Source organism: Corvus cornix, chromosome 7 (genome assembly GCF_000738735.6).
Source record: "Corvus cornix cornix isolate S_Up_H32 chromosome 7, ASM73873v5, whole genome shotgun sequence".
In the NCBI taxonomy this organism is placed as follows: Eukaryota; Metazoa; Chordata; class Aves; order Passeriformes; family Corvidae; genus Corvus; species Corvus cornix.
Window position 1 is genome coordinate 39,194,444 of NC_046337.1, and position 16,769 is coordinate 39,211,212.

The 16,769-nt window shown below is 57.1% G+C and overlaps 1 protein-coding gene, 2 long non-coding RNA genes and 16 other non-coding genes across 19 annotated transcripts; 9 read left to right on the top strand and 10 right to left on the bottom strand.

Moving 5' to 3' along the window:
* Nucleotides 1-1,000: 1,000 nt before the first annotated feature.
* Nucleotides 1,001-2,491, bottom strand: LOC120410326 (beta-keratin-related protein-like). The gene is made up of 2 exons (XM_039555553.1): nt 2,386-2,491; nt 1,001-1,740 (listed from the first exon to the last, which is right to left on the bottom strand). Exon 2 carries the CDS (start codon nt 1,718-1,720, stop codon nt 1,433-1,435), a length of 288 nt encoding a protein of 95 aa, XP_039411487.1. The 5' UTR covers nt 1,721-1,740; nt 2,386-2,491; the 3' UTR covers nt 1,001-1,432.
* Nucleotides 1,998-6,231, top strand: LOC120410327. The gene is made up of 3 exons (XR_005602411.1): nt 1,998-2,304; nt 4,518-4,668; nt 6,043-6,231. It is a non-coding gene; the product is annotated as an uncharacterized LOC120410327 (long non-coding RNA).
* On the top strand, nt 6,227-14,129 carry LOC109145754. The gene is made up of 3 exons (XR_005602410.1): nt 6,227-6,303; nt 11,838-11,970; nt 14,041-14,129. It is a non-coding gene; the product is annotated as an uncharacterized LOC109145754 (long non-coding RNA).
* On the bottom strand, nt 6,538-6,619 carry TRNAS-GCU. The gene has a single exon. It is a non-coding gene; the product is annotated as a tRNA-Ser (tRNA).
* On the bottom strand, nt 7,232-7,305 carry TRNAT-AGU. The gene has a single exon. It is a non-coding gene; the product is annotated as a tRNA-Thr (tRNA).
* On the bottom strand, nt 7,913-7,984 carry TRNAA-UGC. Its single transcript has one exon. It is a non-coding gene; the product is annotated as a tRNA-Ala (tRNA).
* Nucleotides 8,337-8,408, bottom strand: TRNAP-AGG. Its single transcript has one exon. It is a non-coding gene; the product is annotated as a tRNA-Pro (tRNA).
* On the top strand, nt 8,703-8,784 carry TRNAS-CGA. Its single transcript has one exon. It is a non-coding gene; the product is annotated as a tRNA-Ser (tRNA).
* On the bottom strand, nt 9,390-9,461 carry TRNAA-UGC. The gene has a single exon. It is a non-coding gene; the product is annotated as a tRNA-Ala (tRNA).
* TRNAA-UGC lies at nt 9,914-9,985 on the top strand. The gene has a single exon. It is a non-coding gene; the product is annotated as a tRNA-Ala (tRNA).
* TRNAS-UGA lies at nt 10,228-10,310 on the top strand. Its single transcript has one exon. It is a non-coding gene; the product is annotated as a tRNA-Ser (tRNA).
* On the bottom strand, nt 10,829-10,900 carry TRNAA-CGC. The gene has a single exon. It is a non-coding gene; the product is annotated as a tRNA-Ala (tRNA).
* Nucleotides 12,019-12,090, top strand: TRNAP-CGG. Its single transcript has one exon. It is a non-coding gene; the product is annotated as a tRNA-Pro (tRNA).
* Nucleotides 12,709-12,780, bottom strand: TRNAP-AGG. Its single transcript has one exon. It is a non-coding gene; the product is annotated as a tRNA-Pro (tRNA).
* A 57-nt stretch (nt 14,130-14,186) lies between the features above and the next one.
* TRNAS-CGA lies at nt 14,187-14,268 on the bottom strand. Its single transcript has one exon. It is a non-coding gene; the product is annotated as a tRNA-Ser (tRNA).
* A 285-nt stretch (nt 14,269-14,553) lies between these two features.
* Nucleotides 14,554-14,625, top strand: TRNAP-AGG. Its single transcript has one exon. It is a non-coding gene; the product is annotated as a tRNA-Pro (tRNA).
* A 1,462-nt stretch (nt 14,626-16,087) lies between these two features.
* Nucleotides 16,088-16,169, bottom strand: TRNAS-GCU. The gene has a single exon. It is a non-coding gene; the product is annotated as a tRNA-Ser (tRNA).
* Nucleotides 16,170-16,303: 134 nt separating this feature from the next.
* On the top strand, nt 16,304-16,376 carry TRNAM-CAU. Its single transcript has one exon. It is a non-coding gene; the product is annotated as a tRNA-Met (tRNA).
* Nucleotides 16,377-16,598: 222 nt separating this feature from the next.
* On the top strand, nt 16,599-16,680 carry TRNAS-GCU. Its single transcript has one exon. It is a non-coding gene; the product is annotated as a tRNA-Ser (tRNA).
* The last annotated feature ends 89 nt before the right edge of the window (nt 16,681-16,769 follow it).

Here is a 16,769-nt window from a genome sequence, read left to right on the forward strand (position 1 = left end):
CTTTCCACCTGCTCCCTCGTGGACTGTTCTGTGGAGCAGGCTTGAGGAAGGCGGCTGCACAAGGCCCAGAGACCTACAGCTTCCCAACAAAAATTTTTCTGGAATTCCAAAGTTTTTTGTCATTTTTTATTCAAAATTTTGCATCCTATCTCTGCAGACAGTTTCCAGAGCTGGGATAAAAATTCTGAGCAGTCCTTGGAAGAAGGACACCTCCCTTCTTCTGGTGCACTGGCTGCTGAGCAATTGCCATGTAAATTTTCTCCAAATTAGGAGCACCTCTACAAAGGTCTCCTGGGCAATAAAACCAGTTGAGCTTGGTCAAAGACTTTTGATGACCAGTAGGCTTTCAAGCTCGGCATAATCCCTCATTATAAACACTCACAAGCTTTATGCAAATACTCCTATTCCTCCTTCCATCAGCTGAAAAGGTTCTGCCTGATGATCCATGGCATCTTAAAAAGAGGCTTTACTCAATTAGTGACATCTTCCAGAGACTCCTGTGTCCCCTATCCATAAAACAATTACTGGCTCTTCTTTTTGCTCTTCACTGTCACCCGTTAAACACTGGGTGAGCTAGGCATAGGATGCCCATCCAAAGGACCCCATCTCCCAAGAATCCCACTTCTTTCTTCCCTGACTCTGGGTCCACCCTCCTTAGCTCAACCCCCCTCCAAAAATCGCTGCAAAATGCAGGGTAAATGCCATTTTGGAATGTCAAACCTTCGTGTTCCCAGCTCCTTGAGGGAACAAGCAATAAAGTCTGCTCCAACAGGAATTCCTCCCTGAGCAGGTGCTAGCTGTGGGGCAGCAGGAGAGGTTTCCAGGACGAGAAAGTTGCCTTCGGGCTGGCCCCAGCAAACCACACACTCCTGTCAGCACAGGGAAGAGCTGGGCAGCAGAAACCCCCGTGTCATACAAAAACCAGACCTCCCCAGCAGCAACAAAGTGCCTCCAGAGGAGGTCACCCCTCCAGACTCATGAACAAGGAACACCAGAAGACTCAGGTTATGATGTAGCAAGTCTTTAATGAGAAGGAGAGTGAACCAGTTGAGCGTACAAGTGCGTTTCCAGCACTCAATAAAGAAATGGATAAACCCCACTTTGGGACAAGCTGGTCCCTACAAGGTGTCCCCTCGCCCCACCACCCCATTACTATTATCTGCCATCTACAGCCTGCTAGAAGCATTTATTGCCCAGCCAGCAGCAAATGCCATGTAGAACATGGAAATATAAAGAGTTAGTGAGAGAAAGGTGTACAGAGGCACGGTCTGGAGTGACGAGCTCACATGGCTCCCGTCCTCCTGGGGGAACTGCTGGGAAACCCAGGGGCATCTCCTTAGTCCTCTTCCCCAGTCTTGGTCCTGTGCTTTGCTTGTCCTTCCCGACCACACCACTGGCACAGGCAGGAGGAAGAGCCCTGGCCAGGGACACCCTACAGCCCAGTGCCCAAGCACAGCAGTCCTGCCTTGCCCAGCCCCCGGGAGCCCACGGGGATGCCGCAGCAGCGCAGGTAGCTCCCAACTGCCGCCGACGCCGTGGAGCCCACCGTGGTGTTCTGCGGGAAGGAGCTGAGGATGGGCCCGGGCAGCGTGACCACGACCGTGGGTGGCTGGATGAAGGTGGTGGAGTCCCTGCAGCGGCGGAAGCAGGGCTGGTTGCAGCTGGTGGCCAGGGGCCGGGGACCGCAGGAGGAGGGCAGGCACAGGTCGTAGCAGGACATGGCTCAGCGAGGATGTGCACCTGAAAGCCAGAGTCGGGATGTAAAGGCAAGGCAGAGGTCTGTCTGTCCCTGCTGAGCCCTCACGCAGCACCTCCCATAATAAGAAGCATGGGGGAGCGAGCTAGAGGGTGAGTCTGGATGGTTTAGGAACAGCAAAGGAAGGTTTCCCCCCTCCCTCGCCCCATAAACCACTCGGCAGAGTGAGGGGAATTTGTTTCAGCTGCAGGTTGGTCTGGGAAAGCTGGAGGCACCAGGTGCTGGGAGCAGAAAGCAGACCCACTCCTGCTCCGGGCTGACGGGAAGCCTTTGGCAAGCAAGGTGCTCACAAGATGCATGTGGTTGAAGCAAAACCCACTTTAATCAGCACAACATGAGCTGAGCCATCCCATCCCAATATATAAGGGACCTCTGATGCCCTTCCATAAACAGGGGTACATCAATCCATGCAACCCAGGCATGTCCTGTTCTAATTGGTTTTTCTCCTTCAGCAAGGAAAATCATGAAGAATGCAACTGTTTATGTGGTTACAGACCCTGTAAGCCCTGCATCCTGGAACCCCTTGCACTCCTCGTATTAGGACAGAGGTACACCCTTCCCCGATGTCCTCTGTGGCTGGAAGGGAGGAGGGAGGCGTGGGGAAGGGGATGGAGTCTGTCTCAACTTACCCAGTTGGAGGTGGCAGCAGTGGCAGCTGGAGCAGGTCATGGGGCCAGGCACTGTCCCTACAGTTTTATAGGGTGGCCCAGCCCCCTGGGGGAGCGGGTGCGTGCCTTCCGCCTGAAACTCCCCAACAACCAGCAGTTTTCTCCTGGAAAGCTCCCCCGACTGATTAAACAGTTCCCTCTTTCATCTCTCATGTTTTGTTTCCATGTAATACTGAGTAAGATTGAAATGATTCGGGCTACAGGCCTTAATTACCTTCCTTCCTAAGGCCAAGGGACATTTTAGGTCTTTATGCCACCAGGCAGGAGAGTGTTTCAGCAGAATTTAGGGCAGACACATCCCCACCTTCCTCTCAGTACAACCAATTCAGCTCCCTGGTGCACCTGAGGTGAGACCAGGGATGCAAACTGAATGTAAGGAACATCCATTTGTAGTTAAATCTGGTGCCAGGAGTCTCATGGGTGGCAGGAAAGCTGAGGGGCTGCAGGGGTGAGGGTGCTGGCTATGAGCGATGTGGACACAGGGACCAGACCTAGCCCAGCATGAGCAATTTGTTATGGGTTTGGATGCACTTAGAGGATTTTCCTTTTCTTTTTTGTTTTTTTTTTTGTTGTTATTCCTCACACCTGGAATATGAGTCCTGCTTGGAAGGCACTTCAGATTTTAAAAGCAAAGTGATCATGGGCTCTGAAGTCCACCCCCACAGGTGACACACATCTAAAGTGGCTGATTTTCTGAATGGAGCTGATTTCCAAAACCCTTCCATCCCGCTCTTTGGATAGGGTAGTAGCAGTGAGCCAGAAGGTCACAGGTGTCTTTCCTCGTGATGGAGTGACATCGTCAAGACAGGGTTAATTACAGTAATTACAGGCTGCGGTGTGACACCGGATTGCTCTGCTGGAAGCCTGTTAGCTACTAAACATCCCAAACATCCCAACCTGCACTTAAACGTGAATCACCCACACACTGGGGAGAGGGGGTTGCTGATGTGGAGCCAAGCGGCACCATGATGAGCCATCATGAGCTCTAGGGGCAAGGAAAGTTTGAAAAAGGCTTTTCATTTCACCCCAGCAGAGCCCAGCTGACGGCACATATATCTCCTGCCCTGGAATAAACCCTGGCAGTACCGGGACACACATACTATGCGTGTATGGGGCTGCCAGCGTCCTGTTAAAGACGTGCCTGTGGGGTTTTGGGGGGTCATTTGAGTTCTTGGGATGACTTGGCCACAGTGGATCACACTGAATGGTCCCTAGTGACTCCTCCCTGCCCTGCCTGTCAGGGCAAAAAAGCTTTTCCAGGGTTCTGGGGTAAAACCCAGCTATTTTTTAACATCATTCTGGAAGGGGGAAAAGGAAATCAGGTTTTCTAAGGTGCAGCAGAGGACACAGGCTTCAGGGAGAAGCAGCCTGGCAGCTTCTGGAGTAAGGCAGGAGGCTGTGGGTTCATCATTCATAATCCCCTAAATGGTGACTTGGAGAGCAGGAAAAGATGAGGTTTTAGTTTAAGCTTTACTAAGTGCTGCTTTTTGCACCGCTCTTGAATAATAAATTGATGCCACAAGTGCACCTTGGACCCACAGCCTGAGAATTAAACCCTTCTTCTACCAGCCAGGTTTTCTTTCCATTCACTAATCAGTTTCCATCTCTCTGTTTGTTGTTGGTGGGGGTAGTTTGGGGTTTGTTTGTTTGGGGCTTTTTTGTGGGTTTTTTTGTTTCTCTGTGCACTCCCATGATCTCAGGGAGTCTCTTGGGTGACTCCCTTCCAGGCTTTCAGGCACAGGGTGGGATCTTCTGAACTGCAGCCTCACTGTGTGTTTCAGTTTTGAAATCCAGTTAAAGTACTTGAGGTTCTGCTCACATTGGACCATCATGTCCCAGAATAACATCCATGGATGCATTGATGCTTGGGATAAACGCAATGGGGCACTCAGGGGGGGAATGTGAGCAGATCTGTGGACTGAAACAAGTCCTTTTCCTGGAAAAGACAGCAGGGGAAACAAAAGGCACATCAGGATATTAAAATAATCAGGTTTGTGTAATGAATGAATTTTTAAAAAGGAAAACCAAAGGGGAAAGGGCAGAAATTCGGGAGATAAACAAAGACTGAATTTTCCAATCCCTATTCATTTCAGGGAATGAGCACTTTCTGCTTGAGATGTAACTTTTTCTGGAGGAACCTCAAACCTGAGAAAATTTCACCAAACCAAACATGTCGGTCCCACTTTCTTAACTTCTGCACGGATCCAGGATGTGTGGCCACTTCAGCCCTGCCTCTTCCTGCAGGTAAGGACACAAAAACATGGCCCAGGATCAATAACCCATGTGTCTCCCTTCCTATCACCAGCCCCAGCAGCACTTTGCAACTCCAATTTCCCCACTTTGCATTTTGATTTCCAACAATCCAAGGGCTGGATGTGTCTGGACTGGCTGGAAGGCAGGAGCTTGTCCCTGTCCTAAAATTTCTCCTGAAAGCCAAAGGCAAGGGCACATCTTGGAGCAGCAACAGACCTACAGCATCCTATCTCCAAGGAAAGTCTGCATGCAGGGCACTCACCCAGGGCTTGCCTCCCGGCAGCAGGACAGTCAGGGACCACTCCCAGATGGCTGATGGATGAGTGGGACACCCCAGTGCCAGGAGGCAGAATCCTGATGCAGCCAGACCCAGGCACGGAGCATCCTGGCTGCCTGTGTCCTTGTTGGGGCAGACTCAGGGTGCTCCAGGGCCACCCTGTGCAGCCCAGCCCAGGGAGCGGAGCCCAGCCGGTGCCACTGTGGAGAGCCAGGCTCCAGCTGCCAGGCGCTGTCCTGGGGCTGCAGATGATCCAGTTCCACAGTGCCATGGGATCCCTGTAATTGCTGCATCCCTGGGTGGGCTGATGCCCCACAGGACCAGCGATGCTGGCACATTCCCTTCAGGAGGACTCGTCACTGCTCACCAGGACAGGGACATGTGAGTGCCAGGGCAGGGTTGAATGGTGTCCCGAGGGAATCCGTGGGGCTCCTCTCCTGGCTGCCTGTGCCCTGCAAGTCCCAGGTCCCATCCCATGACAGCAATCCCCCTACCATGCACTGCCACACCCCTGAACCTACCACCCTGGCCCATTTCACCATCTCCAGCTGCAGGTTGATCTCTCTCCAGGGCTGGGCCTAAAGCCACGCATTTTTCCCAGGAAATCTCCCACACATCCCTTGCAGGGTGCCTGGCTGTCCAGGCAGGGACATCTCCCTTATCTGGGGTGGCAGATCTGGCCCAGCACCACAGGATCTCATGGCAGTGGAATGGGATGGGGCCAGTGTTTCCCCACAGCCTGATCATGGTTTCTGGCTCGGGAGAAGCTGATGGAGGGAAGCAGCTCCTCACTGGTCCCCAGGGACATCTCCCCAAAGCATGGGAAGGAAATGTAGCCACAGGGAAGGTCAAAAAGGTGTGGGCAGCCAAGCCTGAGCATCCTCACCTTGCCTTGAAGCTATGGCATTGCTTGGCCACATCCTCATTAGTGGAGAGGAGTAGAGGGGAGAAGGGAAGGCACTGGCAAGGCTGGCACTATGCCTTTCCCCAGGTGCCTGGAAGCACTGCCAAATGCAAGGCTTCCCTCTCTGCAAGACCACTGAGATTTCAGAGGCATTTTCACATCTTTCCTCTTCATCTTGCCATAGGTCACGCTCTCCTATCTCCAGGAATCTCCACTGTGAGCACTCCTGCAGGCACAGGAGGGAGGGAGGGAGCTGCCATTGCACAGCAGCTCTGCCATCCTCAGAACAAGCACCTCTGGGACACGGCAGAGATGTCCAGGACAGCTTTTTGGCTCCCACTGGCATTTCTGGGGATGCCCAGGGATGCCCAATGCTGACCTTCCTTGCCTACAGTTCAGTGCTTCTGGAGAAGAGGCAATGGGATGGCAGGAGAGAGGCTGGCAGGTGAGCTTGGGGGACAGGGAAGGGGACGGTGACAGCACCCTGCTCCCGTGGGGCATTGCACAGAAGGGCCACACCAGTACCTGAGCCACCAGGAGCAGGTTCATCCCGTGGGAGCAGCAGTCCAGAGGCAGATGCGATGTGTGTTTGACACAGCAGAGCAAAACACAGAGAGCAGGAGGATACTGGGCAGGCTGCGCCAAAAGATTTACTTTGGGAGAGGGGTCCCTGGGGACCCGACGAGGGTGGGATTCGAACCCACGCGTGCAGAGCACAATGGATTAGCAGTCCATCGCCTTAACCACTCGGCCACCTCGTCCCCTGTGGCAGCCCCCTTTTTTAGCAGAATTTTTTTTAGCAGAATTTTTTTTGATTTTTTTTTTTTGCTCACAGATAGCAAAACTGGAGCTGGTTCTTCAGGGTGTCCTTTGGTGAGCAAGGCTGGGCAGGCAGAGCCCTGGCAGCCCCTGTCACAGCAGGGCAGGGAGACAAGCAAGCATTTGTGACTCATTTGCCTCTCTCCCTGTTCCCTTCTGTGTTCATGGGGCGGCAAAGGGCAATGTGGCATTTATTGTTGCCATGAAAATGCATGCACCAGGCATCTCCATTACTCACCCACACCCAACCTGTGTCCAGAGGGTTTTCCTACATGATTTGGCACCAGTTGTGCAAAGCAATAGGGAAGGAAGGTGGTGGGGGTCCAGACAGCATCTAATGTATCTGGTATTTCCCAAATTCTCTGGTTTCTGGGAACAGTTTGGGCCATCTCTCCACTGTGAGGAGTGAAGGGAGAAGCAAAAGGAAACATTTCAGCCCCAGAGTAGAGTCGCCGGGGTCAGAGCACTGGGGACTGACAGTGCTCAGAGCAGGACAAAGACCCCCAGCAGTGCCCCCAACTTGGGGCAGGGAGGAAAAATAGCCCCCCAGGCTGAGGCACCACTGGGAGTCGAACCCAGGATCTCCTGTTTACTAGACAGGCGCTTTGACCAGCTGAGCCATGGCGCCCACTGGCCCTGCTGGCACTGAGTGCTCCTGAAAACACCTGACCCTCTGCCCACCACTCTCCCCCCATGTCCCACACTGCTGCCTCCGGTTTGGGGTTCCCCAGCTCCAAAGCCCATCTCTTCTTGCTGCTGGGGAACCAGTGCCAGTGCTGACTCGAGCCCCTGGCACAGGGAGCCCAACACATCCTGCAAGCAACACCAGCTGGGTTTGGGGGTCCCCAGGCCCTACAGACACATGCTGCCCCCTCCCCTTGCCCTGGCAGAGCTGTGCCAGCTGCCACCCTACAGTGTCCTGAGGTGACAGCCTCAGTCTCATCTCCCTCTCTGGCTACTTCCCACCAGCACCAATGGTCACCCAAAGACAATGGTCACCACAAGAGACACTGTGAGCCCCGGGGGGAAGGGACACTGGGTGCCACCACAGCGTGCAGCACGTGGGCAGGGAGGGAAATCTCTGCGGGCATTTCCTCACTGCCTGCCTTGGGATGCCAGGAGGCAATCCCAGGTCAGACGCAGCCGCAGGCAGCCCAGGGATTTTTTGGAGGGATCTGGGTGTCTCTGGCGGCCCCGCATCCATCAGGGAGGGGTCTTGGAGAGGCAAAAGGACGTGGAGATGCTGGGGGTTGATCCCAGGGCCTCTTGCATGCAAAGCAAGCGCTCTCCCGCTGAGCTACATCCCCCTGACACAGCCTCTGCCCTGGCGTTCTCCTCACTCCGAGGAAGTGCCTGTCTCTGCTGCCTTCCCCTGGCGCCCAAGCTGGGGAAAGGGGGTTCAGGTCTTTGCAGGCGCTGGGGGTCCCTCAGGTGTCACTGGGCTGGCGAGGGGGTTGGAACAGGGGGAATAACTGTGGGGCAGAGCAGGGACGTGATTTTCTGGGCGCAGAGGCCGCGTCAGGGGCCGAGCGTAGCTGTGCCATGGCTGTGTGGGCCGGCTGCTCTGCAGGCCGGGGCGGAGGCGGGGAGTGGGAATGTGCGGCCATGTTTGCAGTGTGCTGAGGTGTGCCGCGGTCAGCAGCGGGTGTGTAAAAAGAAGGGCTCGTCCGGGATTTGAACCCGGGACCTCTCGCACCCTAAGCGAGAATCATACCCCTAGACCAACGAGCCAGGGTGCGCTACCCCTCCCGCGCCCCGCCCTCGCCCGGCCCGGCCCGGCCCGGCCCGGCCGCTGCGCGGACGCCGCTGCCCGGGAACCCCGGCCCGGGGCCGCTCCCTGCGCACCGCCCAAGCCCGCAGCCCCGCCGCGACACAGCGGGGGCACAGCGCTGCGCGCATGCCCCGCACACTGCCCCGCACACTGCCCCGCACACTGCCCCGCACACCCGCACCCCGCACCGCTGCCCGCCACAGCGCGGCGCCGCCCGCACCGGGGCACGGCTGCCCCCCGATGGCGGGGCCGGGGCTGTGATGGCCGAGGGGTGAAGGCGTTGGACTCGAAATCCAATAGGGGTTCCCTGCGCAGGTTCGAATCCTGCTCACAGCGATGGGTTTTGCCTGCCTGGGTGGGTGTTGCCCCCTGTGGTGTTCACGCCCATCTTACCTTCCCCAGGGAAAATGCAGCATCGTAGTGCAGGGAGCCATGGACTCCTGACTCTGGGGCCAGGGGAAATCGTCCCGGCCGAGAGTATGGGGAGCACGGGGATAGGCACCCCGGGTGTCAGTGGTGGGGCTGTTTCCTTTTACCAATAGGCCAGCTGGGACCCACGCCAAGCCCAGGGCAGTGGGGCCAAGGGGCCCAACAGTGCAGGTTTGGAGGGCGTTTTCACCTTCAGGTGTGAGGAGACCTGGATCCAACTCCCAGAGGAATCGTCCCTTTGGGCAGAGCCTGTCTTGTTTTTCTCTGGAGGTACAGAGCCCTTTGGGGTCTTCCCCTTGTTCCCCTCCAGTTACTGCAGCTTGGGGCTGGGCAGGATGAGTGGGGCAGCTCAGGGTAGTGGCATGGGGTGTGGGCACCCACTGTGCACCACTGCTGTCCCCCACTCCTGGGCCAGCCATGACTGCAGGCAGCACCAGCGCTTTTCAGGGAGGGCTGCCGGGCTCTGGTGGCCCCGCATCCATCAGGGAGGGGTCTGGAGAGGCAAAAGGACATGGAGATGCTGGGGGTTGATCCCAGGGCCTCTTGCATGCAAAGCAAGCGCTCTCCCGCTGAGCTACATCCCCTGTGCAAGGACAGGATGGTGCCCAGGAGTCCCTGCTGTCCCTATGGTCCACCTGCCCCTCTGGCCACTGGATCTAGGGAAGTTATGCACTATGGACACCTCCAAATGCCAGCCCCATATCCTAGGCACCATAAGATGGATTTACCTGTTCCAGGCTGTGCCAGGGGCAAAAGGCAACATCAGCCACCCTCCTCAACTCCCAAAATTGTGGGGCACAGGTCTGGGGCATGATTCTCACTTAAGGTATGAGAGGTCCTGGATTCATCTCCTGGGAGCCCACCTTTTGGGCACCCACTTTCTCTGGCTGGCACATGGGACTGTGGCATAACCAGGGCTTGGCAGAGAGGGCTGGGTGCCCGTTCCTGACTGGGTGGGCAGGATGAACCCCCAAGGCTGGCAGTGTGTGCCCCAGGGGTGAGGGGACTCAGCCAGCCCCTCTCCCTCCCTTGCACAGGGGATGTAGCTCAGCGGGAGAGCGCTTGCTTTGCATGCAAGAGGCCCTGGGATCAACCCCCAGCATCTCCATGTGTTTTTACCCTCTGAGAGCTGCTGTATCCGTGGGCATTGCTGGAGGATGCTTCCCCGTGCTGCCTGTCTCGTGGCCAAGGCACCTGAATTTTTTCCAGCTGTCAGTAAATATCCCTGTATGTTCCCTTTTCCCAGCCCTCCAGGTGTGGGTACTAGGGCTGAGCAGAGCCCCGCACCAGGGTGGGGGATGGCATAGCCCAAGCCAAAGTGGGGTGTCCCCAACCCCCCCCTCACCAGTGGCTGTGATGGCCGAGTGGTGAAGGCGTTGGACTTGAAATCCAATAGGGGATTCCCTGCGCAGGTTCGAATCCTGCTCACAGCGATGGGTTTTATCTGCAGCTGGATGGGGTTGGGGTGCCCCTTCCCTTGGGATTTTGATCCTGGGGAGCAGGAAAGGGCAGTGCTTTTGTGCTGGGCACTGGTGGGTTTGTGGACTCTGGGCTCGGCTTCTGGATGACCCCTCCTTTTGGGCACCTGTGGCCAGGCATGGCCTCTGTGGTGTCAGGGCATGGATGTGGTGGCACTGCCTGGCAAAGAGGGCACAGGCAGCCTCCCCAGCTGGGCAGCCCCTGGGCTGGGATGGTCCCATCACTGCCAGGAGCAAGATGTTTCCCGGTGCCGTGGGCACAGCCATGGCCTGGGCTGGTCCCCTCCCGGGTGGGGAAGGAGCTGTCAGGGCAGCTGGGGACAGCTGAGTGGGGGGCCATGCTGCCACTGCAGCCTCAGGGGGAAGCTTTGCCATGGTGCATCCCCCTCCTTTGGGGACCCCTTCCAGAGGTAGATGCGAGTTTATCATCACTGGCCTGTGGAGGAGGTGGGTTTGAGGAGGGAAAAAAAATGTGGAGATGCTGGGGGTTGAACCCAGGGCCTCTTACATGCGAAGCAAGCGCTCTTCCGCTGAGCTACATCCCCTGCCTGTGCTCCCCACACAGGGGGGTTTTGCTGACCCCCCTGCTCCTCATGGCCCCATTTTAAAACCAGGCAGGTGCACCCATAGCCATGCTGTGCTGGGTAGAGTGAGAGCTTCAGATAAAGTTTAGAAACTCCCACTGAATCATGAGGTGCAGAGAGGAACCCCAGGCTTTCTAAACTTTTCAGAGAGGAGCCTGGGTGTGGCTGGATCCAATCTTAGCCCCAGACTTTGTCAGTGGTTTATCTCTAAAATATTATATAGGTGTAGTAGAAGCTTTATACAGCTTTATCATGCAGGATTAAAAATAAAGCAGATATATAAATATATATGGTTTATTATGATGATTAGGCAAAAAAGATCTTAATCAGAATTACTTGCTACACAATATAGGCGCTATAACAATTATTACAATATAGTGCACTATGAAGCAATATTGAAGCAATTATATTAAAGCAAATGTATGAAAGCTACCAAAACCAATTATTAAGTAGAGCTTGATGTTTCTCACCCAGACCAATGACTGGGGACAAAATCTCTTTGGCTCAGCCTTAAGGAGTGACCTTGAGGAGTGTCCCCACTCCAGGGGAGAATCTCCACAAATACACTTCAAGAAAGGATCTGTCAGAAAACCCTGCCATTAAAATTTGGGACTGGGTTTTTATAGTATAAAAGGATGGCCTGTGAGTCAGATATGTCCAGGCCAGCTGTGCCAGCTCAACAGCTTTCGTAAAGTTATCAGTAATATTGCTTGTTTGTTCCTTTATCCAGGTATTTTACCAGATCTACTATATCTACATCTCACTATCAAGATGTTTAAATTTGGGATTGATGAGTCATGCTGGTTTCAGCTTTATTCAAAGCCAAAAGCAGTGTGACCCCTTTTTCTTCATTTAGCCTGGAAATAGGGCTTTGTCTGAGTTGTTTCCCCCTTTCCAGGCAGAGCATCCTGCTACAAATGCCCAGGTGACACTCCCACAGCCAGGGAAGAACGAGGGCGACCTCTCAACTGTGACCATCCATCAAAGAAAAATGGAGCTGCCACAGGTCCTGTCTCAACCCAGCCAATTCTGTGAGTACTGAAAGTGAAAAAAGGGTTTCCTGCCCTCACCTACCACCTGGCTCGTTGGTCTAGGGGTATGATTCTCGCTTCGGGTGCGAGAGGTCCCGGGTTCAACTCCCGGACGAGCCCTTGTTTTGGGCACCCACGTGCCTTGGGATGTAGTGGGACCAGGGCCAGGGTGGTGAGAGGGCAGCTGTGGCTCTTGCAGAGAAGGGATGGGCACAGTGATTTGGGTGGGCACATCCCTAAACCAGCACCTGGGAGGGTGCAGTCCAGCCTGTGACAGTCAGGTTTGGAGCCCTGGGGGCAGAGTGGGGTTGGCGGTGGGGGCGAGGGGACTTGGCCAAGCCCCTCTTGCTCTTGTACATGGCGATGTAGTTCAGTGGGAGAGCGTAGTTCAGTGAGAGAGCGCTTGCTTTGCATGCAAGAGGCCCTGGGATCAACCCCCAGCATCTCCACGTCCTTTTGCCTCTCCAAGACCCCTCCCTGATGGATGCGGGGCCTCCAGAGACACCCAGATCCCTCCAAAAAATCCCTGGGCTGCCTGCGGCTGCGTCTGACCTGGGATTGCCTCCTGGCATCCCAAGGCAGGCAGTGAGGAAATGCCCGCAGAGATTTCCCTCCCTGCCCACGTGCTGCACGCTGTGGTGGCACCCAGTGTCCCTTCCCCACGGTGTCTCTTGGGGTGACCACCTGTGCTGGGAGGACCAGCCGGGGGCCAGGAGGGCTCTGGGTGCCCAAAAACAAGGGCTCGTCCGGGAGTTGAACCCGGGACCTCTCGCACCCTAAGCGAGAATCATACCCCTAGACCAACGAGCCGGGGTGCACAACTTGCCCTGCACCCCCCCCTCTGGCCCGGGACACCCCGGACACTTCCGCGCTTCCCAGCAAAACGGCGCTCCAGGCACACGCTGCCACACGGGCCCTGCCTGCGCAGGGACACCGCGCACACACGCACCCATACAACGCTTTACAGCCCTTCCACACCGCACACACGGCACCCACTCACACTTCCCACGCTGATCACTGCGCTCCCCTCTCTCCCGCCCACATCCCATGCGCACCCACACCAAAGGGCACCGACAGCCCCTGACACACAGACACGGCCATTCGCTCCCACCGAGGACAAACACAGCTCACAGGCGATCCCGCAGGAGATCGGCTTCGCGGGATGCCCCACACCGAAAGGCGGCACAAAAAGCACCGGCCATTCCACCTGCTGCAAAGGCCGCCGAGGGGCTTTTTGTGGACGAAAGAGGCGCTGGAAGTGCGACATGCTGCATCTGGCACCTCGCGGCCACAGCAAGAGGCACCTCCCTGCTCTCAGAGTGTGCAAGGCCACACAGAGCCCTGGCTGCCCCTGAGCCCCCAACAGGGTCTGGGAGGTGCAGAGTGGGGGGCAGAGGGGCTGCACCCCGGCTCGTTGGTCTAGGGGTATGATTCTTGCTGAGAGTGCAAGAGGTCCTGGGTTCAACTCCCAGATGAGCATTTGCTTTTGGCCACCCACCATCTCCAGCGCTGAGGGTGACCCTTCCTGGCTGGGTACATCCCTGTGGGAAGGATGGACTGGCAGCAAGGTGCTGCTGGAGGAGGAAGGTGTAGCTCAGATCAACCCCCAGCATTCTTACGTCCTTTTTCCTTCTCAGTCCCCTCCCTGCTGGATACAGGGCTGCCAGAGTTCCCCAGGAAAGGCCTGGGGCTGCGTCCTGGCATCCCAAGGCTGTGTAAAAATCTCATGGCTTTTTCTCTACCCTGCCTGGATGCTGCAGCGCATAGGAGGCCTTTTTCTTCCTTCTCCACAAGGCTCAGGGTGTCTCTTGATGTGAACATCGATGCTGGGGGGAGCAGCTCAGAAGGAGGAGGGTAGTGGGTGCCAAATAGGCAGATTCATCCAGGAGTTGAATCCAGGACCTCTTGCACTCTAAACAAGAATCACACACTCAGACTAATGAGCCGGGATGCACTGCTACCCCTGGGATGTGGGACAGGGCGATGAGGGGGAATCCACTCAGCATCCTGGGGAAATGTTCCACATCCCCACCCCACTGCCCTCAGTATCTTTTTCCTCACCTCTTCCAGGTCTGCAAAACCTGAAGAATCCCAGGGTTATCGAAGTCCCTGCTCCCGAGGGTGAGGCTGTGGGTGCTCTGGCTGTTCATGACGCTCCCATAAGACATCCTCCTGGGAGCCCCAGCGTGTGAATCTGGGCGTTGGGCAAAACCCATCGCTGTGAGCAGGATTCGAACCTGCGCAGGGAACCCCTATTGGATTTCGAGTCCAACGCCTTCACCCCTCGGCCATCACAGCCCTGAGTCCCAAGGTGGGGGGGCAGCCGTGCCCCGGTGCGGGCGGCGCCGCGCTGTGGCGGGCAGCGGTGCGGGGTGCGGGTGTGCGGGGCAGTGTGCGGGGCAGTGTGCGGGGCAGTGTGCGGGGCATGCGGGCAGCGCTGTGCCCCCGCTGTGTCGCGGCGGGGCTGCGGGCTTGGGCGGTGCGCAGGGAGCGGCCCCGGGCCGGGGTTCCCGGGCAGCGGCGTCCGCGCAGCGGCCGGGCCGGGCCGGGCGAGGGCGGGGCGCGGGAGGGGTAGCGCACCCCGGCTCGTTGGTCTAGGGGTATGATTCTCGCTTAGGGTGCGAGAGGTCCCGGGTTCAAATCCCGGACGAGCCCTTCTTTTTGGGCATTTCCCCCCCCCTGCTCCCGCCTGGCCGGTGCGGAGCCCGACGGGACCCGGCCATCGAGTTTTACCCCTCAGGGACACCTGCAGGGCCGGGGCTTTGAGCTTAGCGTGGCACACAGAGCGTCACACGGGGCTGTGTCCTGTCCCTGGAGTCCCAACCCATTGGTCCTCAGAGTGATCCTATTTTTGAGGTGGCAGCGGGATGGGGATGGGCTGGGAAGGCCTGTGTCTCTGGCCGTGGGACACCCGTGGCAGTGGGGCCGGTGAGCGCCATGGTTCAGCTGGCCAAAGTGCCTGTCTACTAAACAGGAGATCCTGGATTCGACTTCCAGTGGTGCCTGGGTCTGGGAGGCTGTTTTACCTCCCTACCCCAAGCTGGGGGCACTGCTGGGGGTTTCCCACTGCCCCTTTTTGCCCTTCACAATGATGGTGCTGACTCAGAGCAATTTGGATGCACACTTTTACTGAAAGCTTATTTCAGTGTCCCCAGGGTCCCCCGCTGGACACAGCAGTGACCAGGGCATCTCTCCCACCCAGGAGCCACTCCTGTCCCTGCCCTGTGGCACCTGCAAGCCTCACAAGCAGCAGCAGGATCTGTTCCGCTCGGCATGGCTGCCCTGCCCACAGCCCACCCTCCAGGCTCCTACACCTGGCAGCGCTGGCTGGAGGGACCTGGCAGCGTCTCAGGTACCTTCCCAGGAGTGCCCGGACCTGTCCAATGGTCAGGATGAGCCACAGGAGAGGGCGAATCCCCACTGGGTGGGGAGAAGGGAGCTGTTTGGATCCCTTTCCAGGTAGGTCACCCAGAGCCACCCAGCATCCCGGGGCCAGTGGGGGCTTGGGGTGGTGTGGGACCAGGGCACTCTCCTCTGCCCCTCTGGGCTCCCACCACATGCAGGATGAGATTTGCACTTTGCCTTTTTTGCCCTTTCTTTGTTGTTTTTTTTTTTTTTCCCAGTTACAACGAACAGGCATAATCACCGACAATTCTGATGGGAAAAATCCACCTATGCCTTCTGTGCCCACACTCCCCACAGTATCCAGGGTATCCATCCATGGTTTTAGACCTCCTTTGTCCCAGTTTGCTCCCTGTTGCACCCACCTTTCGGAAGATTATCGCCTGGCTGCTCAACAGCCACTATTGGCAGTAATCGCTCTTGTAAGGATTTCTGAGTGCTTTCTTTTCCACAAGTCTTGGATAAGAGACTTCCAGCGCCTCCACATAAGGAGCTTGGCTGGCCCTTTAGGAACTACGTCAATTTTTCCTGCCATCCCTTTCCCAAAATCTGCAGGGCACCGGTGACTTTTGACCCTGGGGAGGATGCAGATGCCAGGGTAGACCAGGCACTTGCTGGTGCCATTTCCCCTCCCGCTCCCGCCGAGTCCCCGTGTGCCGCAGGAATCCGAGCCCACCTAAAAGTCCCCAGTCCTCTCCGCGCGGCAGCAAAATCCCGACGAGGGTGGGATTCGAACCCACGCGTGCAGAGCACAATGGATTAGCAGTCCATCGCCTTAACCACTCGGCCACCTCGTCCCGCCGCGGGGCCGTGTCGCCCCCTGCCGGCCTGAGGCGGCCGCCGCAGCCCCTTCCCGCCCTGCCCCGCGGCCCGTCCCGGTCCTGTCGCCGGTTCGCGCACTGGAGGCCCAACGTGAAAGCGGTGTCGCAACGCCCTCTTAGCGCAGTAGGCAGCGCGTCAGTCTCATAATCTGAAGGTCCTGAGTTCGAGCCTCAGAGAGGGCAGTATTTTGGGGTTTCTTGGTTTTGTTTTTTTTTTTTTTGCGGCCGCGCGAGGCGGCTCCGCGGTGCGACCGGCCCGGACACCACGGGAGCCTTCGTCCGGCCCCCGCGGCGGGCGGTTCCCACGGGGCGGGACCCTCACGGGCGCGGGGCGGGCGGAGGCGCGGGGCGGGCGGATGTTCCTACGGGCGCGGGGCGGGTGGAGGCGCGAGCCGTGCGCGGCGGGACGAGGTGGCCGAGTGGTTAAGGCGATGGACTGCTAATCCATTGTGCTCTGCACGCGTGGGTTCGAATCCCACCCTCGTCGAGATTTTGCTGCTGCCCTGGGTCCCCCATCTACAGGTAAACTATATGGGGGGGCCGGGAGAGAGACCAGCCCCCCCCTGCACTGATACC

Bases quoted from the DNA above. Each gene is read 5' to 3' on its own strand.
- LOC120410326 (XM_039555553.1), bottom strand. From the start codon at position 1,720: ATGTCCTGCTACGACCTGTGCCTGCCCTCCTCCTGCGGTCCCCGGCCC.